This window comes from Opisthocomus hoazin, chromosome 6 (genome assembly GCF_030867145.1).
Source record: "Opisthocomus hoazin isolate bOpiHoa1 chromosome 6, bOpiHoa1.hap1, whole genome shotgun sequence".
Lineage (NCBI taxonomy): Eukaryota > Metazoa > Chordata > Aves > Opisthocomiformes > Opisthocomidae > Opisthocomus > Opisthocomus hoazin.
The window spans coordinates 74,663,737-74,689,498 of NC_134419.1; the positions used below are offsets into that span (position 1 = coordinate 74,663,737).

Genomic DNA, 25,762 nt, shown 5'->3' on the forward strand with positions numbered 1-25,762 from the left:
TGCTGTTTTCAAATGGAAGAATATACATGAAAAAAAAATATTGTACTTCAGTCCAGGCCATTTTCTAGCCATTTGAATATTTAGGCTAATATGCTCCCTCTACTCTGTTCTGTGCCAGGGGAATCGAGTGGATAAGCTTGACTGGGTTCATTTCCTTTGCCACATCAACACCTAACAACCTGGGGCTAGTAAGGAATGAACTGCAGCTGGTGGACCTACCAACAGGTTAGTATTTCCTGAGAAATCTGTATGAGAGTCTAACAGATTTGCTGGGGACTGACAAACAGGAGTTCTTAGTACTTTTTCCTTCTGTTCTCACGACAAAGCAAAATAATAAAGAGGAGTTTTAACTGGTTCTGCTCTTCTGTCCTTGTGAAGCCGCAAAATGTGTTCTGTCTCATGCTCTAAAGCAACACCTTTGTAGAGGTGTCTGTGGCTTGGGCTTTAAAGGCTGAGTAGGTGTCACCAGGAGGTGTAGGAGCATTCACACAGAAGGGGTATTAGTGGTGCATTTTGTTCCGAAATGCGTATCTTTCCAAATGAGTTTTGACACAGTCTGCACCCATTGTATCGTGTGCACCTGGAATAGTACTGAAACGTTTGTTGTGGTTTGTATCAGCAACAGATTATTTTTCAAGGTAGGCCAGGTGTGTGGCCAGAATTTGAGTGTGGGTATGAACGTAAAATGGGTATTTTTATAAAATTATCCAATTTAATTATTAAGAATTGAAAAGTTACAAAATAAAGAACTTTTTTGAAGACACAGTTGATAGCAAAGCTAATGGTCAGATTACGTGTGTTTTTCAACTACTCTGGCCTGATAATGGATGTGAGTTCAGTATTTGCACAATGCTAGGTATAATTTGGAAGATTAGACAGCCCAAAATAGGAAGCACTTCAATAATTTGAAATTATTTTTGAATGAGAAAACCTGGAGCCATTTAATTTCTAATGAAGAGCCTGAATCTTTTAACACATGCTGATTCTGAATTGCTTTATGTAGCATAAAGTGTGGGGTTTTTTAAATTTTTTTAAGCTTATGGAAATGACTCAATTTTTGTATTTACAGGCTGCTGCACAAAGAGGCTGTGCTTTTAACATAACAATTTTGTAATTTTTTCCTTGATAATGTCTTGGTCATTTGTTTAAAATCGAAACAAAAGCTAGGTGTTTTGTAAAATTCATTTAATGTAAAACGGGATTTTAATTTTTTTCTCTCAGTTTATAAATGTTTCAATACTGATTTACAAAATATGTGAGAAAAGGCTGAGTATTTCTGCAGGCAACCAAGCTCCAAGTAAATGTGAATACTTGACACCTTAGCATACATTTTGCTTTGATAATACTACTTTTCCACTTTTAAAACTTACAACAAAGACATAGCTACTTAACTGTTTCACCATTGGGTTTTCCATCGCTAATTAGCCCAGCTTTCCGTTTTAGTTCTAGGAAGGCCGTGCTGATTTGTGTTTACTTCATAAACACTTTTACAAAATTTTCATTTACATTTCTGAATAACAACAAGGAAGAAAATTCCTCAGGTGTCTGATCACTAATGAAGAAAATAGAGCTGGAAGGTTTTCCCGTAGCCTGGCCTCTGACATGAGCTCTAACTATCTAGTTGATAACTAGATTTATTCACATAATTGGCAAAAGATAAGTCATTTTGCTACGAGTGGTCACAAGAGTAGGTAAAGCTTGAAAACAAGAATTTTTCTGGAAAGCTAAGGAGAATGAAACTTGCACAGGAGATGCTGTGATACCCTGGCATTTGTAGTTCATTATTTATTTTAGTGATACATGTAACACCTTTAATTCTGCAATGCTTTGTGCAGGTGGGTGAAAATTTTGTTGAGGATAAGATTATAAGTTACTAGGATTTATTCTTTTAGCTGGAAAGAAAGAGAGAATCATTCTGCTAAGTGTGGAATGAATTAGTACTTCACCATGAAAGTACTTTCAGATTTAGTTTATGGCAGAGTTAATTTCTTTTACAAAACTTGAAATCTACTCGTAAATTTCCTACTTTGGGAGTTGAGAGTGTATCTCATTGACTTTAAGTGTTAAATAAGAACTCTTTCAACTCTTTATGTAATGCTGATGTTGCCTCAATTTCAGTAGTTGTGCTCTAGAAGCAAGTCAGGTGCGACACTAGACAGTAGAATTTACATTATATTTAGTCCTCTGAAACACAGTAAAACTTCAACAGCAACAAGAGTAGTGCAAGATAGGGCAGGTTACTCAGAGATGTTCTAGTTTAGTTTGTGAACTATTTCTTTTTGCAAGCAGAATATTTCCATATTTATATTTAGTTTAGTAACTGTTTCTGTTTTCCCCCATGTTGTTTCTGTGTTGCAGGCAGGAGCATCGCCTTTCGTGGGGAGCGAGGCAATGATGAGCCAGCGATTGAAATGATAAAGGTGTCTCATTTGAAGTAGGTACATGAGCCTCGTGAAGTTTATAGAAGTTACTGTACTGCATGAAGTTCCTCATGATTTAATAGAAATAATAGAAATTCCAGGAAAAAACACTCCAGAGAGTATAGCAAAATGTGCAACAGCATCTAGAGAAAAATACTTTAGAATATTTATTAGTTCAAAGTGCAAATGCTGTGAATGTTTCTGTGGTTGACTTTGTCACTTCAGGATCCAATCACATTGCAAGATCAGCCATTAATATTTTAGTTATTTTAAGAATTGTGCTCATAGAACGGATGTTTTGACAAAATTAGGGAAAATAGACGTGCTGAATAATTTTTGTCAGCTTGATTATGTTATGAGTTAATTCCCTTTTCTGTAATTTAGGCCTTACTTAAAACTAGAAGATTAGCATTGAAGGTGGGATGATTTTTTCACATGTTTAATAGTTTTTCCTAAGAATGTATTTCACACCTTTATAATAACTGTCTGTTGGAAAGCCAGATGTGAGGTATAGTTGTTTGAAAAGTCAGCTGATAAACGACCATGTTGTTTACCATTATTTTGAGATCAGGCGTGTGACAGGAGGCCCTGAGCTTGGTAGTATCAAAAATACTAACAGTAGTACTGTTTGAGATTACTTGCTTTCCTGTGTAAGTGAAATTAAAGCAGTGTTGAATCAGATGAGGCATTGTCTCTAAATTTTGAAAGTTTTTTTCTTTATAGTGGAGGAAAAAAATTGATGTTCTTTAGCTTGCATAGGAATATTTTCCAAAGTGTGTGTGTGCTCCAGAGAATATGCACGAGTTCAACCATACGATGGTCTTATTAATATATTAAAAATTAAGAACAGCTGTGGGCTTAGATGAAGAGACTAGAATGTTAAGTGAGAACAAGAAAGGATAGTTCATATGAGTAGAGGTTAATGCAGTTGAGAAGAGTACATACAGCTGCAGAGCCTCTCTGTATTTTCAAGTTCGATGTGAAAAGTGGTGGACTGAAGGTGTTTTACTCTTCTAGCTCCACAGGTGAAAGGTCTGAAGAGGTGACTGACAAGTGGTTTAGTGTAAGAGGATTTTATGTTCATTTGTCACCAGATTAGAGAAGTGGCAGGTGTCTGGAGGAGAGAAAAAAAATCAGTCCAACCTACAGTCTTGGTGTGTTTTTCAGATATTTTGGGCAGTCATCAATGCGGGCTGAATATGTGTTAAATTAGAGCTGCTGCTGCCTTCTCTGAATTCTGTCCCTCATCTCCTTTACAGTAATTGAACAGTACCTCCTGACAGAAATTTCTAATTCTTTTAGCTTTGAAGGAGGACTCGTTTTTCAGACACTCTTTTGCACCTCAGTTACTTGAGGAACTCACAAACTTCAGAGTGGGATTTGAGCCAAATTAATTTACTCTGCTTCCTCTTAGTTTTCGAGGGTTTCCAGAGTGCTGATATGAACAGTGCATGTGAAGTAAAATCGTGAAATTAAAATGGAATGATTACTTTTGATGTAGTAAATTCTTATTTGTTTCAGGCAGTATCTAGCTGTAGTATTTAAAGACAAGCCACTGGAGATCTGGGATGTCAGAACATGCACTCTGCTCAGAGAAATGTCCAAGAACTTCCCTACAGTAACCGCTTTGGTAAGGAATAAAATCTGTTACTTACTGTTTATTAAATGTAATATGTTGACACAATATAAAAATCTGTGAAGGATTTTGCAGCAGAATTTTACTGTATCTGCAGCATACAGAGAAGTGTTTTCACTTTTCTGGTTTTATCTGTCATCAAATAGAGGCAAAAAAAAGGAGGTACTGATGGAAAAATCTGGTCTGTTCGTTAGGTGATGGGAGGAGGTATCACAGAAGGCAATCTTCGTTGAAATCACTATAATTAACAGAGAAGTCCCCAATAAATTCAGAGATTAAACGTTTATCTCTTCCATTTTTTTTCACAGGAGTGGTCACCTTCTCATAACTTGAAAAGCCTGAGGAAGAAGCAGTTAGCAGCCCGTGAGGCCATGGCCCGACAGACGGTTGCATCAGATACTGAAGTCAGCAGCGTAGAATCTTCTGTTATCAGGTATTTCCGATTTGGATTTAGTGCTCTTCTGCATTAATTGGTTTTCCACCCTGTGTCGTTGTTCTGCAGAACAGAATGTTTCGGAACTGAATCTTGAGTACATACCAGGCGAACAAGTGTAGGAGCCTCCCTTTAGCTTTTAGATGTCAAAGGTTACTGCTGACTGAGAAAAACAGGGTACCCGTTTCTCAGGTGTGTCTGTAGCAGTCCATTGGTTAGCTGGATCTTGCAAGTAAAACTCTTATTTGTCCCCTGGACATTGCTGCAAATGTATAAGTGGGTTAACTGTGACTTCTGGTAAATTGTTCTGAAGGAAACATGCGTTTTTGTGCTGCTTGTGTGCGTTAGGGAGAAATTGCCTTGCAGTTCTAATTTCAAGAAAGAAATGCTTGTGTCTCATTGTGTTCTCTTTAAAGCTTGTTACAGGAAGCTGAAAGCAAATCGGAGCTGAGCCAGAACATTTCTGCCAGAGAGCACTTTGTGTTTACAGGTGCCGATGGGCAGGTTTATCATCTCACAGTAGAAGGAAACTCAGTAAAAGACAGTGCAAGAATTCCTCCTGATGTGAGTTCCAATTTTCTATAGTATTGATGCTTTAATTTTTTTTCTTAGCTATGATTGCCAGAAAAAAAAACAGAGATATGCTTTGCAGTGGCAAGTGGTCATTAATGCAGTAGTTTGAAATATGAAATTAAAGTTCCAGCTTCAAAAATGGTAGCAGTTCTCTTTGCACATTCTTATAGTTTTTCTGCCAAAACTGATGTTGAAATAAATGATTTTTTTACAAGTTAGAATCTTCATAGACCCTGACTTGCTTTGTGAGTAAATTACATGACATGTTTTCAAAAATTTCACTAAAGCATGTACAAAAAGCTTGAATAACAAAGAGGGTGTTACTGAAACATGTTTATGCACTGTTAATGGATTTTTATCTTACATCGTAAAGAGGACTTGAGTGGGCCAGAGCACTCTTTTGTGAGTTTGAAGTTTGGGTGTTTTCCAGTAATCTGAAGAAGATTCTTTTTTTATTTGTTCTTGAAGAGTTTGATACATTGAACTTAAAAGTAAGAATTTTTTATTTTTGTTTCCTGCTTTAGTATATGCTAGTACTGTGTTTAATGAGGTCTGTCATGTTGGTGTTTCCTTGCAACAAAAGGCAGAGAACTGAATTCAATTGCTTTAAACCCAAAATTTCTTACAAGGAAATGTCTTTTGAAGCACATTGAAGCAAATGTGGCTGACTTGATAAATGCTTATATTCATAGAATTGTTTCTGTTTTAACTGAGCAGAATTTGGTCTATCATGTCATATAATATTTCAAAAAAATGAAATACTAATGTTGAAATGTTTGTTCCTGTTTAGCTCTGTTAATCACAAGTCTTTATTCTGTTTCTTAAATATTTCCAGGGAAGTATGGGTAGCATTACATGTATTGCCTGGAAAGGAGATATTCTGGTTCTTGGAGACGTTGATGGAAACTTAAACTTCTGGGATTTGAAAGCTAGAGTATCCAGGTATGAATGCAAATTAACTCTGATAAACATGACATAATGAGTGTTAGCATGTTTTTTCCTCCTTCACTTTTGTTCTTTGCTGTAGCATGTCGTCTGTGGTGTTTGAGGGGAAAAATGCAAGTATTTTGAAATAAAATCTCAGAAAATGCCTACTGTGTTACAATTCTCTTTTATCTTTTATCAGATGGAATAACATTTTGTCAAAGTTTTCAAGAGCTAGATATCTTTCTTATGTTAATTCTGCAGTGGCTTCTGATAAAACATTAATTATTGTAGTATTTATTTCAAGCATTTCATCTTTTCGGTTTTCGTGATAATTTAGATAGCCGTGTGTGTATATATATAAAGTTCTCCTTCTCAGTCTGTACAATACAGTCTGCAATGTTCATGGAAAGAATTTTACCTGCACTATTAGATATAGATTGATCTAATCTTGTGCTTTTCTTTTCTTAGGGGGATTCCTACACACCGAAGCTGGGTGAAAAAGATACGCTTTGCCCCAGGGAAAGGAAATCAAAAACTTCTTGCAATGTACAATGATGGAGCAGAAATTTGGGATTCAAAAGAGGTAAGCGTCTGTTGTTTTCATATGTCCTTCTTTGCAAAATACACGTATTACTTCTAAAAATCAAGACAAATCGGGCATTAAGTTTTACTTTGTCAAGATTTCTTGCTGACAGTTGTATAATAAAGTTACCTCACTTTTCTCAGAAGACTTTTAGTTCCTATAAAGCATTTTTAAGCTGTCATCAGAGAAAAGTACCTTTCACTTATAAAGCTGACAATGTCTATGAGATGCTCTTTGTCATTCTCTTGTAATGTTTTTGAGGCAGATGTTGAAAATGTAAGGGGAGTCCTCAGTCTGAGAATTTAATCTGTGGATAAGAGAGTGTTTTTACTACAGGTTTCTTAAATTCTGTGCATATTCAAGAGTATCTGTTCTTCAGTGCATGGATTTAATTTGTTAGGGAATACCAGAAAGCTAGACAATTGTTAATTAATATTGTCTAGCTTCTCATCTAGTTCAAAAATTCTGTAGTAATGTTCAGAAATCGTCTGGGGTTTGCTTCATAGATCTTTCAGGGGATTATGGTACCATGGGGAAGGAAAGATGATTGTGCTCTTTTAACTTAGCCCCCTGGAGTAAGTTCAGGTTATGAGAGTGTGAAATGTTCGTTTTGTAGTGAGTACCAGTAGGTCTGAAATCGGACACTGAATTTGAGCAATATGTAACTCTCTGTTGATGATAGGAGTTGGACAGCAGATATGACCAACAACTGTGAATTACGTAGGCAGAGTAGGATATTATCCCCTGAGTCTCTCCTTGAAGAACAGTTGAATAGTTTTGATGTCTTGGGATACTCCTTCTGTAGCTGTTCCCTCTGTTTCTCTGGGGCAAGGGAAAGAGTTTCCTACATGAAAGCATTTAAAATTACTTCACATTTTCAGATTAAAATGTTTCAGAATACCTGTAGAAATATTTTATAGTCACAGTCCTATTTTCCATATAATCCTTTCCTTAGAACTTCACCTTTGCATACAACTGGTTATCCGATATTTCCACACTTTTCTCTAATTCTCTTAGTGCTACGAGTAATCAAGTTCTCGAGCTGTTGTACCTTACATCTCTCTAACTTCATGCTTTGCTCTAGAAAAAGTGAAAGGAAACAGTGGAATGTTGATTGCAGCAGAGGCTTTGTTAATATTTCCTTATATTAACAGTTGTCATGTTCTGTGATGCTACGGAAGGATTATAAAATGTGTAATTACCGACCTGTGGTTGAAAATGCCATTTAGAAGTTTTATTTGTAGACAATAAATCATCCTGTTCCCATAATATTATGTTAATAGTATGTCTAATTGTATTTCTAGACAAGTTCAGTATTTATCAAGAAAGTATGTGTTTAAGAGGGGCATGAGTTAGTTAATGAGAACCTCACTTCCCCTTGATGCACGCGTGCTAGATCCATACTGGAATTAAAGAGGGATTGTACATTTCCAACAGTTTACGGTGGAAATTTTGTATCAGAAAAGATAACAAAAAGGCAGCTGTATAGCTGTGCTCAAAAGGATCTTTTCTCAGCTCTCAGTTGGGAAGAAGTATTGTTTCAGGGCAACCATGTGCCTTAGTTCAAGGTTTCTTAATTCCCTACTCTCCGGAAGAGACCATCATTAAAATGATGTATTACTAACTTCACCTTTTATTGCACATTTTGTGGTATGCCTCATGGGCATGTGACAGAGTCTTACACTGTGTGATGGAGAGACTACTAAAAATGAAAAATAACTCAACTTCTCAAGGTACAAATGGTAAGCAGTTTAAGAAGTGGAAGAAACGTGAATTTCCGAATCCTGGATGTGGACTGGTGCACTTCGGACAAGGTGGTCTTGGCATCAGATGATGGGTGCATTAGAGTTCTAGACTTGTCTATGAAACCATCGTGTTTTAGAATGGATGAACAGGACTTAATAGGTATGTTGGCTTCCTTTTTGCTGTTGACTGCTGGATATTTCATTTGGAAAGCGAACCATAAAAACATTCATCACTTCTATCAGAACGGAGATTTGTCATGTGTGGAGCATTAGGTGTCCCTATAGTGGTTTTCATAGATGCAGATAAATTTTCTAGGCTTATGGCATATGGGTGGGTTTTTTGTACAGGTTTAGCCTCCTAAATAAACTATACTTTTTAATATCTTAATCGAAATATAAGATAACAAAATAAGAGCTTTTTATACAGATATCTAGCAAGTTGGCCTAAAAAGCATCAGTACATGAATTGTGTATAAGTACCTATATCGCTGAAATTCATCACGTGATTTTGAAACATTTGTTAATGTGTGAAAATATCTTTTCTGGTATTTCCAGATAGAAAAGGCAGTTTGTAACTGATTCATTTCTTTTCAAAGTAGATTTTCCCACTGAACTCTGAAATAGCACTGTTAGGGCTGTTTGACTATTTTTGCCATGTGTTTAGGAAGGGAATTTAGACATTTAGCTGTTTACAAAGTTAGCTAAGCTACATTTTTCTTTTTTTGTTATTACTGGTGTCCCAAATAACTGCTTTTGTTTTGGTCTTTTTGGTCAATCCTGCCTTTGCTCATACAATTTCCTTAAAAAATGTACTTTCTGACGAAGACGTACATAACAAACAAAATTGTGATGTAGGCAGCTGTTGTGTGGGATGTTTGAGGAAAAACATAATTTATCACAGCTCTTTTTACTATCAAATGAATGTTCTGTAATATTAAACTATAAAAATCAACGTTCTGAAACCAAGCACGCTGACATTAGGATACACCAGGGTTAAGGTGCCTGTGATTTAGCTGTCCTTCTGCCTCTACACTGTGATAATCTTATAATTACAAAATCACATTTAGAAGATTCCTACATCATTCAGTGTGTATGAAGTACAGGGAATTGCTGAATATTTAATACGTAGCTGGTTGGTATTTGTTTTACTCCCAAGTCGCTGGGTAGCATTTACTGCATATCATTCAAAACTTGTACTGAATACAGACTTGCTAACTTCTAAATTTGGATGACGACAGATAGTACTATAATTTTCATCTTATTTCTTTACGAATATAGACATGTATTAAACTTCACAACATCCTTTTGGGATGACGGTGTTAATCCTTGTTTTATACTGTAGAAACTGCAACCGCAAAGTAAAACTAAAACGTACAGTGTGGTACATTTTGGCATAGCTGTACTTATTTTCCAGCATGTCCTTGTAGTAGCAATAATCATGTACAGCTCTACTTAATGCCAATATAACACATTCCAGGAGTCTATGACTAAATTCAATACGGAGTGTCCTGAAATTCTCATTTGAGCGTGGTTGATAACCCTGTACCTTCTATGAAATGTTTTTGCTTGAGTGTAAAGATAAGCTTTTATGTCTAGTAACCCATGCTGTGTATGTGAAAAGACTGTGATTTATGATTTTCTTCTGGTGCTTGCAAACAAGGTGATACATTTTATGGTCACTGAACACAATGTTATTGCACATCAGCCACTCAACAATGGATCTTTTCCTTTTGTTTCAGAACCTGCATGGTGTCCCTATCTGCTGGTTCCAAGGGCTTCATTAGCTTTAAAAGCATTCCTGTTGCATCAGCCGTGGGATGAGAGATATTCTCTAGATATTATAAACATGTAAGGAGAAATATATATATATATATAAATTTTTTTTAAATCCTACATATTTTATTATTCTGTGCAAATAACTGTTAGACGTGTAAGTTTCCTCACTCTATGGGACAGTCAGAAAGATAATAGTTTCACTGTTCATTACTAAAAGTAATAAATAGAAAAGTCTTTTAGGTCAGATATTTCTTTTGGCTTTCAGTAGCCCTTGGCTATTGAAAACTGCTGTTTGCCTTAAGGTACTGGCAATATTATTGTGTCATTACAGGTTATGTTACTTCAGAGAACAACTGTGTGTTCTCTTTGTTCAAGAATTTAATGTAAGAATAGTCAGAGTTGGTTCCTAAAATGTAACTGAAAGTGATATTCTAGCAAATAGTCTAGTAAGCATTTCTTTGCTTTGAGCGAGCCATGCTTCACTTCATAGAGGAGCACCTTTCTGTATCCTTCGTTGTGTATGTGTACCGTTGGTGGTCACGTAATAATGGGCAAGCTGTTGTTTTCATTAATTTCAAGGTTAGTGAATAAAAGAGAAGTGGAAAAAGAAAGATTGGTGGCACTGACTCTGAGGTTGAGAGAAAGCAAAACCAGTCTTTCATTTTGGAACTAGTAACTAGACAAAGAATCTTGCGTGAATGGCTTACCATACGATATGAAAGATTGTTTCCTTATATGTTCTTGTGGTTTTCTACTATCAGTTCAGTAATGCTCTTTCATTTCAGAGAATTCTGTCATTTTGGTAATACAAGAAGCCTTTTACTTTTTTTTTTAATTTTTGTTTTTTTTTACCTAGTGATTATCCAGAGAATGAAAATATTAAAAACCTTCTTCAAGAGCAGTTGAATTCATTGTCCAAGTAAGAATTTTCCTATGAATATTTGAGTAAGCTAGTCAATTCAGAGGAGGCAAAAACCCTGAAAATTGTGGCAATTCACAACTTACTGAAGAAAGAATGCTTTTTGCCTCTCTGAAGATAAGCTTGAGTAATGACAGCTTTTATTTTAAACACAATTAACTTTTATTTTTATGTCATTTTAAGGGTGATGCTTTATTAATTTTATTGAAGGTTTTACATTTTTCTATTTTCTCTAATGAAAAATAAGCTGTAATACAATCTCAAAAAAATTTTTTTAAAGAAGCAAACAATCTCAAATTAGTTTATTAAATATTGACTCGACAGCCAAAATGTATTGTTTTGAGTATGTGAAGTGTGATGGAAGTCAGTATTTAATTTTGAGCATTGACTTGTATTAGTGGCTGACAATCAGAGATTTAAAGATACTAATTAGTGTTAGTATCTAGTTTGTAATTGTAATTGACCATTGAGTATTCATAATTTTGTAGGCTTGGTGATGTATGGTTCTTTGATGTTGGTCCAGACTGTATTGGACACTGCTACTTAAATACTCCAAGGTTTGTTAAGATATTTAAGCTCTGAGGAAGACAAGACAAACAATTCTAAAAATCTTTTATTGAAGATCTACTTCCAGAGTAATGTTCATGCACTTTGCTTACACAGAAAACTGATTTTTACATTCCATTTAAACTATGAAAATTATATTTGAAGCTACTAAACAGTTTTTCGATATTCCTTTTGTTCTTTCATTTAGTAGGATGAAAAAGATGACTTGGCATATGTTTATCCAGTATGAAACATATGTAGAATGCATGTGGATATCTCTCTTATGCTATGGCTATACATAGATGCAAAATTATTTGTGGTGGAATTAAACTTGTAATTTGTAGAATCACTGCAGACTGATTTATAGCTTCGTCTACACCCTTGTGGTTGTTCCCTTTATTACAAGACTAAGGGGTTCCTGACAGACTCACTATTTTTATTGAAACTTGTAGAGTAACTTGCTCCTTCAGATCAATTATATTTCAAATTATGGATACTTCCTGTTGTAATTGTTTTGATAGATGCATTTTTTCAGTTCGGAACAGAAAATGTGTATTTTTTGTTTTGATTTTTTCTTCAGTTTGTAGGTGACATATCCGATTTGTGTTGAAAAAACAACCAAACAAAAAAACTTGCACAGCATTTTACAGATTATTCATGTCTTTCTCTTTTTGCAGTGACATAAAGAAACTTTTGCTTGATCCGAATTTTACTCTCTTGCAAAGATGTCTCCTAGTTGCCAGGTAGTAAAGATTCGGATAACTGTATCAAATGCTTCCTAATAAAAGCTTGATCCTATTAATGCGTATGAATGTGCTGATTTTGAAGTACTCACCTAATTCTCCTCTAACTCAGGGCAATTCCTAAAGTATTTCGTTACCTATGTATTAGAGTGTTTTCAGGACCGAGAATGGAAATGTTACCTTACTGAAACACTTAGTTTTATTTGCTTGCTGGGTGTAGAGAACTGCCTTCAGTCTTGGTGGTGCTTTAAAAAATGCAGTTCTGCTGCCTTTAATTGTACAATGCCCAAAAATGTAATTCGGAATTCAGAACACACAATAGATTATACGCAAACAAGGGAAGGTGTATTTTTTATTTCAAATGTACTTGTCCTATGTTGTTCTTCTACCTAAACTGTAGCTAATTTTAGTCTGTCTATATTCAGAGATATTTTTCAAACTTGGTAACTTTCCTGTAGTTGAAAGGCGATATTAGTGATTAGGTGTGAAATGCTAATAAAATATCAATTTCCACGTATTTGTATGCTGAACATTCACTGAGTTTAACTGTTGTTGTAACAGTTTTCTTGCGAACCTCTTATTTATCTAGCTTGCTGAATGTCATTTCTTAATCTTTTCTCGTAGTTTGTCCCACTGATAATGTAAAGTACTTGTGATGCCACAATAATGCGTGGTCTTTGTAAAAATATATTTTCAGTATGTAATATTTTTATGTGACACGTGAAAAAATACAAACATATTTAACGTCCTAATTTGTATCTTCTCAGACTGTATGGGGATGAATCTGAACTGCATTTCTGGACCATTGCTGCCCACTATTTGCACAGCTTATCGCAGGAAAAGCCTGCAAAAGCAACAGGCACAGCTATCCTACAAGAAGAGCTGGTTAATCCATTGGATATATGCTATGACATACTGTGTGAAAATTATTACTTCCAGGTATTTCAAGGAGTTCAAAAACATGTTTAATCAGAATGTGATCAGAACATTAAAAGCTCAGCATTGTAACCTTCTTATTGTTTTAGAGTTTTTTACCATACGTGTTTCACTTTTACTAGTAACATGCAACTCTGGATTAAATGACTGCCTATTATTTAAAAATAGGGAGATTTTTGGAACTCCTAAAATACTTCCATGTTTTTTTAAATGCTTATTTTTATTTCTTATGGTAGACTTATGTTTACAAGATTTTTCCTTCTTCATGCAGAAATTCCAACTTGAAAGGGTAAATCTTCAGGAGGTGAAGAGATCAACATATGATCATACCAGGAAATGTGCTGATCAGCTGCTTCTCTTGGGCCAGGTTTGTGGGTAATATTTTAATTTTTTTGTTCTTCCTCCTTGTCCATTTTATGTACTTATCCTATCCAATTAAAGGTTTGTCTAACTCATGTGTTGTTTCATACTTTCAATCACCCAGTGGATAGTTTTTGCTGTCTTAATATGTTACTACACTGCAGACTCAGTGTGATGGTATGGCATATGGTAATGTTTGGTATTATCTGCTTCAGAATGTATAGTTTTTCTGGGAACACTATAAAAATCTTCCTTTCCACATGGTGACTAGAAAAGAAAAATTACATTTTGAGTTTCCCAGAAATGACTTAAAAACAACATCTTTGGGACAACTCAGTCTGCACTTAGTACTCTCAGTTTAGGTAACAAAGGACATGTCGAAGTTTTTGGCAGATCTGTACTGAGCAGTGAAACACTGCACAGAGCTGCTCACTGACACCCTGGTAAGAATATTACTGCATTTGTACAGAGTACATCATGAGCTGTTCCCTACTAAGGCAGTTGTGCCTCATCCATTTCCAGAAATAGCTTTGGTGTTACGAGCTTGAACTTAAATGATGTCTGTGCCACTGTACATTTGATCATGTCAACAAATGTTACCAGTAGAAGATGCCAGAAATATTTAGTCTGTAGACAATCTGTTTAAAAATGTCAGTTTATAGAAGTTTAAAAATACCAGTTTATTGAATCACTCTATTTTAATATATATTTAATGTGGCTTTTCATTATTTCTGTAATTATCTAAGGCATCATCTTGACTGACCTCACCAAATTGACCTCTCTGGAAGTTAGGCATCGCATTTTAATAACAGGCAGAGATGACATGCCTGCAGTAATTCGTTTGAATCAGAGACAGGTGTTTGCAGCCAGTGTAATGACACCCAACTCCACACCCCACACCCCCCCCAATGAGGTGCTCAGCTGTAACTAACATTTTAAATGGATGAATTCTACCTTTGTTTTAAATTATCAGGTTTTTAATCAGTCCTTGAGATCCTGGCCGGTTTCTACATCCTTACAATTTTATTTCTTCTCTGCTTATTTTGAATGCTTCTCTTCCTTTTATAACTCTGCAGAAGATTATGTAAACAAGGAAATGATTGTTCTGAATTAAAATTTTCTTTGGCTTCTTCTAGAAATTTTAGACTGTGATTAAACATTATATTCATGACAGATGTTTAAATGCTATCCTTACTAAGGATACTTCATCGAAATAGAACCTTAATTATTACTATGCTGGTAGATATTTTTGTAGTCTGTTTTAGGATAACTTGCGTTGTTGTTTGTTCCATGCCTTAAAAAGGGTAAAAATATAAAGACTTTTGTTTAAAAGTGAACAACTTGTGGTCAGATTTGTTTGTTTGTTTGTTTGTTTTTTCTTTTGCTAGACTGACAGAGCAGTACAACTATTGTTAGAAACAAGTTCAGAGAATGCACATTATTACTGCGATTCACTCAAAGCTTGCTTGGTCACAACTGTCACCTCCTCAGGTCCATCTCAAAGTACCATTAAACTGGTAGCAACCAACATGATAGCCAATGGAAAGCTCGCAGGTGAAATGTGACTTTAATTTTGTGTTTGCTTATAAACTGTAATTCTGTTCTTAAGGCTGCTGATGGAGATGGGAGATCAAAAATTGTAATAGATCTTATGTGTTGCATGTGTTATGGTATGCACTATCTACAGTATTTAACACAACAGTGACTGAGTTATGACTGAGTAACTGAGTTATAAAGAGCAACTTTTTTTGATTAATTTTCACTGGAGAACGTATTTTTGGATTAATTCAGCAATAATTGCACTAAAAGAGGCTGAGCACTTAAAGCTACATATTTTCCACTTTACTAATCAAAGAGTTAATAAAGAAATGGTTTCTTGTTGAAATAGTTGAAATACAGACTTAATTTCCTTTCCAGTTCAGAAATGGTTTCAGAAAGTGTGTTTTCTTACATGTACAGGTTAGTTTTGCTTAATGGAAGAGATGTTCACAATATGGTGATTGACTGAAATATTCAAAGGCATGAAGAGAAAGTACAAGTGTCTGTACTTGCCTGGAAAAAATACTTTCCACTCTGTGAACATTTAACGCTTCACTGTTAATAATTACACTATGGACGTCATTAAAATAAAGGATTATTTATGAAATGTGTTTACTTGACTTACAAAGATCATTGTCTCTTTACGATGAGAAGTCCAGTGAACTCCTTGTCATTTGTATTTAGGACAAAGATAAATGAGAGCTTTGTGAGGTCCTTCTAAACTCTGTAGCTGAGGAAAAATATATGATAACTGACACCCAGGTTGTATGGAGAGCCAGGTGGTAGAAATCAGGGTTTTTCAAAATCTTCATATGCTAAGAAGTATATAAGAGAGTTCACTTTCCTGGGGATGGATGATCTGCTCACACTTATATAGCAACTCTTCTTTCCCTTAACTTATTATACAATGTGCTTTCTGTTTTCCAGAGGGTGTACAGTTACTTTGTCTGATCGATAAGGCTGCTGATGCCTGTCGCTACTTGCAAACTTACGGCGAATGGAATCGTGCAGCATGGCTTGCAAAGGTACGTAATTTCTCAGTTTTCAGTTTGCTAACATAAATGGCCTACTAGTACATGTAGGTGTGAAGGCTAATGAGGGTGCTAAAGTTCTTCAAAAATTAAAAGCTGAAACATCAGTTTAAACTATCATCATGGGTTCTTTCCATGTGTTAAGCTATAACAAATTAGTCAGTGTTGACAGGTTCTTCTTCAGTCATTTGACTACAAAGATCTTCCTTGGTCATCCAAATGACATGACTGGGGCCTAAAAATGGTTAGAATACTCAATTTTCTAATTTTTGAGCAATGATTTGTGAAGTTGCATATAGCTACAGCAGTACAGAGTTCATAATAAACTACAAAAATGTGCTCCTGGAAGTGGGTGAGTTATCAGGCGATGAAGTGGCTTTGTGCTGAGCTCCGTGTAGCATGTATGCTGATTTTAAAGTTAGCACCAACCACAGAAATTTGCACCAACTTCTGTTTTGGTATGCAGATGTTATTATAGTAGAAGTACCTAGACACAGCATTAATTCTCCATGTTGTAATGGCCAGGAGTCAGTAAGGATGATCTTTCAGTGTTGCCAAGTAAAGTTTCTGTTACGTTCTCTGCAGAAAGTATGGAAAAAGTCTTACTCGGATTTTCTAAATGGATGAATCCCACTCGTAAGAAAAATAAAGATGTTTGTCCTTAAGTTTTTAGCAAAGGATAAAGATTTCTATCTTCTAGATACTTGAGGTTTTAGTAAAGCCTTATGGTAAAAATAATGTCAATCACCTGTAAATCTGGAGTGACCAGAGTGGAGGTGTTTCATAGCTATGTATTTATTCTTTTTCTTTATGTTGTATTTGTTACAGGGATTAGTGTACTTTTTATAATAAAATTGGTAATTTCGGATGCTTTTACTTTTGCTCAAGGTTTCTTACTGAAAAAAGTGAAGCACAAGCAGAATGCTGTCTTGAGGTAGTAGCTGAGAATCCATAACTGGCTTTCCCATCTCTTAAAGGTTCGTTTGAACTCTGAGGAGTGTGCTGATGTGTTAAAGCGCTGGGTAGATCACCTTTGCTCTCCCCAAGTCAACCAGAAGTCCAAAGCCATTCTTGTCCTCTTGTCACTTGGATGCTTTACAAAAGTTGCAGAGATGTTGCACAGGTAAAGCTGAAACAGCGCAATCTGTGTTTTGCCTTGTTCAAAATTGTTATTTAAGCATTTGTGGCTCAGATGTCAAGGGAGAGGGAGGAGGTCTGCAGTTTGATTTCTGACGTTTTTTCTATTTTAGCACGTTTTTCTCTAAGTAACTTTTAACCTCAGCAGTACATCATTTCTCTGTGCTGGAACTGATGTTTTTGTTGCCATTTCAGGAAATATACTGCCACTTAAATTTACTTCAGGCTTTAAGATTGCTAGCACCCGTTGACCAAGCAGTAAAAATTTATAGTAGCTAGGATCATTTCTGAGTAAGTTGAGCCTTAATATTTCAAAAATTTTGTGTCAAATACCAGTTTCTTGAGTGGAAGGGGAGATGTAAGAAGCTTGGGGAGGGGGCAGTGCCAGCCTAGCGGGTGCAAGGGGAGCACGAGGCAGTACGTGGGGTTGATATGGCCTGGTCCTGCTTACTGCCTGGGAGCAGGGTAGCAGCATTCACACCATAAGGAAAGCACTGGATGGACTGAACGCTCAAGGCCTACGAAGCCTGAAGGCGCAGAGAGCAACATGGAGCAACCTTGGGAGCCGAGAGCAGTGTGTGATGGGGGACTGTGAATAAGTGCTGTAGTGATAGCTAAACAGTGATACTGCTGAACCTTGGCGATGATCGGAAGCCTTGTTTGCCCTCAGTGCAGAGGAGATTCGCAACTCCAGACCTAGGCGCAAAGTTTTAGAAAGCCTGTGTGCAAGTGTTCTAATGCCATGTCCTGGAATACTTTTCTGTTTTCCTGTCCTGACAAATTATTCTCTTTTTTTATCATTTAACAGTATGAGGTACTTCGATAGAGCAGCTTTATTTGTTGAAGCTTGTCTGCAGTATGGGGCATTTGAACTTAATGATGATACAAATATCCTTTTTCTGAAATCCTGCTTTTGCATCTGTGTACTCCTACAGTGAGTATGTATGAGCCAGTGTTGCATGAACTAGTCAGCACAGGAACAGGAGTTCCTATTTTTTCAGGTTGTGTAGTTTGAAAGAAGCATGAGGAAATAAGTGAAAAGGAGTAATTTGCATAAATCCATAATATTACCTCCTCCTGATGCTCTGTGAGGCCAGTGGGACTGGAAAACAAACTAAAATTGAAAAAAATAAAATGTAGGAGAGAAAAGAACAGATGATAAAATGTTCTTTGCAGAACTTGGCAATTATTGCTGCAGACTGTACTGAAATCAGTGGTTCAGTTATCTTTTAAACACTGTATCTCAGGAAAAAAAATCCCTGCATTGAACTGCTCTATACACCAACATACCGTTTTAGTGATTGAAGTCTTTTATGAAGAAAACTGTTCCGAGACAGTGGAAACAAAGAAAATTAAAGGTCAAGATCAGATGAGCTGAAAATGTAGTGAGTATTTTAAAAGGTATCAAAAGTATGGCTCGGTAGTCTGCACATTGAACACGGTGTTCTGGAAACTGAAGTTTCTCTAACTTATTTAGGTACGTGCAATAAAGAATGCATATGTAAATAATACCTGATTGTGTTTTAAGGAGTCATCACTGTTGTCAGCTTGTAAATAAAAAAAAGCCACTAGTAAGTCATACAGATAACTCCAGATACATCTCATTAACAAACAGATCTTGTAGTATGACCTTAGAATTTCTGAATTTCTTTTGTAAGTTATGAGGTGGTGTTATGATAGGTACTTATGCTTATCTGAAATGTATCTGGTTTAGTTTACAGCACTCTGCACATAGCTTGATAAACGCTAATACGCATTCAGTAGTAGAATTTAAAGCAACTTTTTTGTCTTTCTTTGTGCTGAAAAATACTGGATTAGCACAAGTGGCAGCCATGTTCAGCATTTTCAGTTTGGGAGAGCTAGAGTGAGGAGAAGAAAAAAGATTGTGAGTTTTCATTTTGCTATTAATTTGTGTTTCCCTTAATGCTTCATTTACAGAAATTGATCCATGCTGTATACGCAGATTATGCCAGAAGCTTGAAGCTCCTGTGCTTTAAACAGGGAGCTATTCTCTTTGCCTCAAAAGCAGGAGAAACTGGTAAAGAGTTACTGACTGAGCTCAAACAGCCTAAAGAGGAAGTGGCACAAGAGTAAGGACTGTATGTTTATGAGGAGATTGGGGTTGTCTGTCAGACTGAGATTCCACTGTGTGAAAATACATTTCTCTCTTGAATCACTGTAATGGCTGATATGTGTGATTTGAGCAAATATTGTTAAATGTGTGTGGAGGCAAGATTAAGAACTGTTTGATGTTTATTTTTGTGTTAAAATTGTCTTCACTTTCACAACAGGGGAAAGAAGTCTATGATAAAATTATACAAGAATATTTCCTACTTTGTCAACTATAGCAGAAAGCAAATTTAAAAATGTGCTGAAAGCGTTCTATACCTGTGTAAAAAAAAATCTACTGCATTTACTTCTAAAAATCAAATCTTTATAGTTCTTCACTACTGTTGTATTTATATGTATAAATGATTCAATCTGTACTATAGAAGTATAAATATATTTAAAGAATAAATGTAGATCACAAAACACAGTTCTTTCCTGGAAGATTTCTCAATCCAATATTTCTGTTTAAAATTACTGTTATTTCGAATCAGTTCTCTGTATTGTCTTTTTTCCTTGCTGTCTGGAATGGAATCTTTGACAGGTTTACTTACAGAAGCCTCCTAACATTTCAAAAATCCATGAAATGTCATTTTTTTTCAATGAAGGTATTGTTATATTCAGTGTTATTCTTCAGTGGACACTCCCTGCACACCTTAGGGACTAAATTCTGCTTTATATTGACTGGCTTGTGGGATCAAAGGATGGGAGAAGATCCTACCTCAAAAGCAGCCAGGTGGGCTTCTGCAGAATGTTCAGGAGACTGCTAATGCTGTCTCCACAGTTCTTGGTTTGTTTGTTATTCGATTGTGTGATTAACAATAGGTAGAAAAAGCATCGTGCAAAGCCAAAATGTTGGCTTTTAATTAGATGCTTTTTATGCTAACACATCTTATGGTCCACATACTTAAGGATGCCACCAATAACATCTTTTCTCATTGTTGTGCCAGTATTTCAGTACTTAAGTACTTCTTTTCATTATTGTTTCTTATGTCAGATATATCATTTCTATTTATTACTGATTGACTGGGAAATTTTACAGCTGAGGAGTGGATGCTGATGTTAAATTGCCCTTGCAAATGAAGACTGTGGCATGTGAAAATTAGTCTTGGCTAAAAAATAAATTTGTTCTTTATACCAAGTTGTTGGAGCTACTGAAGTTTAGTACGCAACAGTGAAAAGAATCACACCACGTGAAAGGACTCTCATTTGAATGTAATTCATGGCTTGTCTGCTTAAAGTAATAGTGCATTGGATTCTCCTTTTGTTTGAATATTCGTGGCTATGTATTCTACACGCCTTCCTAGAGGAGCACCAGCTTCGGGACATTCTTTAACTCCATAAACCTTTTAACTGAAATCTAAAAAATTAAAATTTGAAAGGTTAGGCTTTTCAATAATGACTTTTTTTATACAAATTGAAAATATGAGTTTCATTGCTCTAAATAGAAAAGGGTGTGTTTTAACTGCATTGTCTTATTTCTTGTTGCCACTTCTTACATACACCATAAAATACTTTCTGTTCAAAATGTTACGAACAACGCTTATACAGTTACTTTAGCTTGGGAAAACAAGTATACAGTGAAATCTGCCTTAAGTATTAACTGGTGGGCAACAGCATTTAGCAAAATTAATCGTCGTTAACAAGGGCCTAAATTCTGGCTCACGTTGACTACTACAACATTCCTCAATTACTACTCTTGTATTTGGTAGAGTACTTGTGGGCAAGGTTACTACGGAGTTAATGTAAGCCCATGCAAACTTGTTCTTTGATAGACCATGTAGAATTGTTTGTCAGTGGGTCTCTTGAAAAAATCTGCTTTAATACACACTTGGGTTTATAAGTGCAGTGTTTTTAAAACACATTGCAAAGGCCTTTTAATGCTGAGTGTTTCTATAAACTAAGTGTGAAGGTTGCAGAATACTCTGTGACATTCCAACTGAAATCTTTATGATGAAAATGGAGTGTAGAAGTGATAGAAAAGTTTATTTAGATAACTACACTACAATAATAAAAACAAACTTTTAAAATCTCTGTATGTCGTTGTTTAATGCAAAAACGTCATCTGTTGCGCTGGGATTGAACTCTGTGTAATTGTCGTTTTGCCTTCTGGAATGGAACAGTGCTCGGGGCTGGTTTTAGTAGAGAAAGTGATGATCCTTGTAGATATTGGTCACTTTTTCCATATTAGTACTAATGAAACGTTGGGTTTGGGTAGTGTTAATTCCCAAGCTTTACTAGCAAACATAATATTCGTTTAGGTTAAATTAGAGCAGGACATTGCAATTTCTGATTTTTTTTAAAGCACGAAAATAAGTGATGGAAGAAAAATGCTTCCTTTCTGTTTTTGTGCCACCCTGCAGACAATAATCCAAGACTTCTCCTTGCTTCTCAGCTGATGTCACTGAGTATTGCACAACCTGGTTTTGTCTAGGAGGCAGGTATGATTACATCAGTGTAGATAATCAACTTCTCAAAAATATGAAATGCGTTCAGCAATGCTGAGATCCATGTCAGTGAGGTCCTGTTTTTCTCCTTCCTAGTTCACATAACTTTCCTCTTGGCTCTTATGCTTTTATCACTTTGGCTTAGAAGCTGTTTAAAAAAATACAGATAACTGTCTGATATATAATTGGCTTGTACAGAATGAGATGTGAGAAGCTTCTCACTTGTATGTTTGAAGGACAAGCCACACAGTTGGGAACATACAAAGTGAACAGAAGTTTTTAACTCCTTTAACTCCATTTGAGAATTCATTCTTCAAACCACTGTGAACAGTTCAGGTAGCAGCTGAAGTTTATAATCTGTGTTTTCCAGGTTTTGCATTTTGAAGGTTCTCTCAACAGTGAAGTCTAAAGCTGCTGTAATTCTGGAACCTGTGTTTGACCGTGCTTGGCAATAAAGAAGCGGTAGAGGAGCTGGGTTTGCAAGCGGATGTATAGAGATTCTTTATTCATCTGTCTTTGAACAAAAGTCTTATGTTAATTGTGATATTTGATTATCAGAGCAGATTATTTGGTAGCTATTTTAAGATTCATTTGCAAAAGGCCAAGACCTTTGTCCTTACATAAGGATTTTTTGGACATTAGTGTTGTCTAGATGGAGAACTTCTAGATGGAGAACATCTGACAGTGTAACTAGTGATGGTTACCCCTTTCATCATATTATATGAATAATTTTGGACTCATATGACCAACAAAAAAACATGCATATGGTTGAGTCTACAGGGATGCATAAGTTCTCTTCATTTCAGTGAAGTGTTCTGAAATTTGTACATCTGTGTGAAGTTCACTCCATCCTGCAGACGTTTTCTAGGATCTGTGTGCTCACAGTCAACTAGTGGTTTTACAACTTGAGAGAAGCTTATGGTGAATATTATCACGGGACTCTTGTGGTAGTACTTAATTATAAAAATGGGGTTATTTTTTTCAGTTCCTGATGTGATTCTTAAAGTAAGTCCAATTAATAGATTTACATGTTTTAGCTGTAAATAAAAAGTCTGGAAAATAGTCTAGCAGCTTACTTTCACTATAAGTGTCCCCTCATTAGAGTTTTAATTGGAGCATGGTGTGCCTCACATTAGAGGCACTCTCTGTGTATTAATCATATTGATCAACAGTGTCTAAAATTGTCTAACTTTGATCAGTTTCTGAAGTACTTCTCCAGAAATCTAGTCTTATATAGTGTGTGTATGTATATATATACACACACACATATACATATGTTTGATTCAGGGGGACTAATCTATGGAAAATGACAAAAAGAACTATTTTATTGCGGTATAAAAATGATTAGTATCATATTGCAAATTACTTCCATGAAAATTAAAACAGTCTGCTAACTCAGAGACTTTGCAGCCAGATAGAGGTAAATATTATACGTCAGGGAAACCTGGTCCAGAATGTTGATGTGTTCAGCATCTGAGTAAATAATCGGAGAGATGATGTTTTGCAGCAGTTGGCCTTAGAGACAGAAAACAAGGACAGTCATATATTCTTTAATGGGAAATGGGTTTGGTCTGGGTGATCACTAGCTGCCCAAAATTCTAATCTAAATGCTCAACTAAAAATTTAATTGCTGGTGAGCAGTAAAATAATAAGAGCTTTGCAAGGAGTAACGGCTTTTTAAATTATTATTTTATTTATTACTTTCTGAGAAGAATTCAGCTCAACTTTGATGTCAATGTGAGCCTGATAAGAGAATTCACTAATGAGTTCAGGGTAAACATTTTGTATCTGTAGATGTAGGCAGTGGCATAAAATTCATTTATGAGGCTGTCCCGTTAGTATTTTTGAATTGGGACTTCTTGACAGTAAGTTTTTCACTTTCTACTTAAACACTGAAGACAGGAGCCACAGCTGTGCTGCTTTCCAAGTATGTCGCCTGGTTCTGCTGGAAGGCAGCGATGTTAAGCAGAATTAAAAGGAAGGAGCTGAGATGAGAAAAGTGTTGGCATGTAACGTCATTTCCTTAGGATGGCATGTTTCCTCATTCCCTGTATGAGGGCGAGCGAAAACTGGCACCGAAAATCCCTATATTAAGTCAGAAAATTCACAGAGGAGAAAAACAAATAAATAGGCTTGAATGGGTTATGCTTACGCCTTATCAAGATTTTTCACTCTGAGCTGTATTCAAAAGTGAGAGAATATTGCAGCAATTTACTGTGAAGAGATGACAGCGCAGTCCCTGCCTCCTTGTTCAGTAAAGGCAGATAGTGACAGATGTCAAAGCTCAGCAGAAGTTTCCAAGAATGAGAAAAACTAACAAAAATTGAGAAGGGAGAACTTGACAATTCTTACATTGAACTGGAGAAGAAAAGTCTTTGAATGTCCTTTTTTTTTTTTAATGGCAGGGGAAAAGTGTTTGAAAAGGGTTCTGTTCATGTAGGAATAGGAGAATGCAAAATAAAATCGGGGTGGATGCTGATGATGTGTTTGCAGATGCTCGAGGCATAAACATTTTGCTTGTAAGTGACAGCTTTCATACAGGATTATTCATAAAGAGATTCAGCGGAACTGTGTTCTCACCTCCCCAGAGGTTGTAGTACTGAAAAATTAAGTAGCAAAGTCAGTATGTGTTCATTTCCCAAAAAGAAGCTACAAAAGTGATTCAGAGCCTTTTCCAACTTCATACCTACTAGCATGAGTTGCCGACGTGTCATGTGTTGCTTTGTGTAGGTGAGATCTCATAGTAATAGCAAGTTTCACAAGCAAAATATTGTTTTATCCACACCTATTGATTCAAAGGGAAAAGAGGGATCATGATAAGATCTGAAATTAGTTTTTTTTTTTTCATTCAGACTGGTGGGTTTGGACACACTGAAGTTATTTTCTGTAGAACCAGTGTACAAACGCTCTTTGCAAGTCTGAAACCTAGCTCCCCTAAAGGATGGGCAGATGTTGGCGATATCCACAGCTAAACTTTGCTTTCCATGGGAAAAGTATTCTGGCTTTCTCCTTTGATCAAAAGACAAGGTCTGCCTTTTAAAAAACTTGTGGCTTCTGACAAGTATTTACTATGCGTAGTGAATTCTGAGATCCTACAGAAGTATATGGCGACTATTTAAATGGAAGACACTAATTTACTTCCTGCAGATTTTAACAATAACAAACAACGAGGAGAGACTGGGGTTGCGTAGGTACGGTCTGCTTGAAAGAATTGGCTACCAGAAGGCTTCCAACCTCCTGTAATAAAGAACAGTGACCTTTTCAGAGCGCTCTGTTATTTTGCTGGCTCCTCAGTCCCTCTGAACAAATTAAGTTGTAATGAGTTGGTAATGGAAAGACCAGATGACTAAAATATGAAATATTGAAAAAGGTAAATGTGACGTGTTGGCGTGGGTTGCAGGTACACCTTCTGAGGGATTCCAGCTCATCTGTCCGATTCCATCTGCTCTGGCAGCAAAAGAATAGAAAACATGCAAATGTATCTGAATTACAGCAGCTGGACTTGTTTTAATTTGTAAAAAATTCTCGAATTTCTTTCTGTTTTATTTGCTGTTGACTTGTTTGTTGGTTTTGAGATTTAAATGGCTTTCAAGCTTGAACATAACAATTGTGGAAGAAAAGGAAAAACGCGGATCCTCAGAGAAAGGAACCAACTCAGAGACACAAAATGCAGTTGCAGAAGGTAAGTGGTGCCCCCATGTGCCTGCTGGAGGAAGGGGAGTTTGAGTTTAGTTTCAGGCTTGAAAGTCACAGGTAAGCGAGTACATGATACCAGATTTATTTTCATAATATTCATTGATATTGTCTGTCCCCTTTCACAGGTTAAACTTCCCCCTCCACCTTCCTGATTTCTCCTCCCTACCTATTAGTGCAGCAGCAGAAGGAGGAATCGTGGATGACAGGAG

General features: G+C 36.1%; 1 protein-coding gene across 4 annotated transcripts in view; it reads left to right on the forward strand.

The window, feature by feature from the left end:
- The window catches only part of WDR11 (WD repeat domain 11), a 48,807-nt gene extending 28,774 nt beyond the window's left edge, over nt 1–20,033 (forward strand). For all 4 annotated transcript variants that reach the window (XM_075423843.1, XM_075423844.1, XM_075423845.1 and 1 more), the window contains exons 12-29: nt 119–225; nt 2,359–2,434; nt 3,942–4,050; nt 4,365–4,489; nt 4,906–5,053; nt 5,898–6,004; nt 6,458–6,572; nt 8,306–8,477; nt 10,057–10,165; nt 10,950–11,012; nt 12,236–12,301; nt 13,069–13,240; nt 13,509–13,604; nt 14,986–15,151; nt 16,064–16,161; nt 17,145–17,290; nt 18,113–18,192; nt 19,241–20,033. In XM_075423843.1, coding sequence (XP_075279958.1) covers nt 119–225; nt 2,359–2,434; nt 3,942–4,050; nt 4,365–4,489; nt 4,906–5,053; nt 5,898–6,004; nt 6,458–6,572; nt 8,306–8,477; nt 10,057–10,165; nt 10,950–11,012; nt 12,236–12,301; nt 13,069–13,240; nt 13,509–13,604; nt 14,986–15,151; nt 16,064–16,161; nt 17,145–17,290; nt 18,113–18,192; nt 19,241–19,398 — 2,113 coding nt within the window. In that variant the 3' untranslated portion in view covers nt 19,399–20,033. The remainder of the gene's footprint in view (nt 1–118; nt 226–2,358; nt 2,435–3,941; nt 4,051–4,364; nt 4,490–4,905; nt 5,054–5,897; nt 6,005–6,457; nt 6,573–8,305; nt 8,478–10,056; nt 10,166–10,949; nt 11,013–12,235; nt 12,302–13,068; nt 13,241–13,508; nt 13,605–14,985; nt 15,152–16,063; nt 16,162–17,144; nt 17,291–18,112; nt 18,193–19,240) is intronic.
- The last annotated feature ends 5,729 nt before the right edge of the window (nt 20,034–25,762 follow it).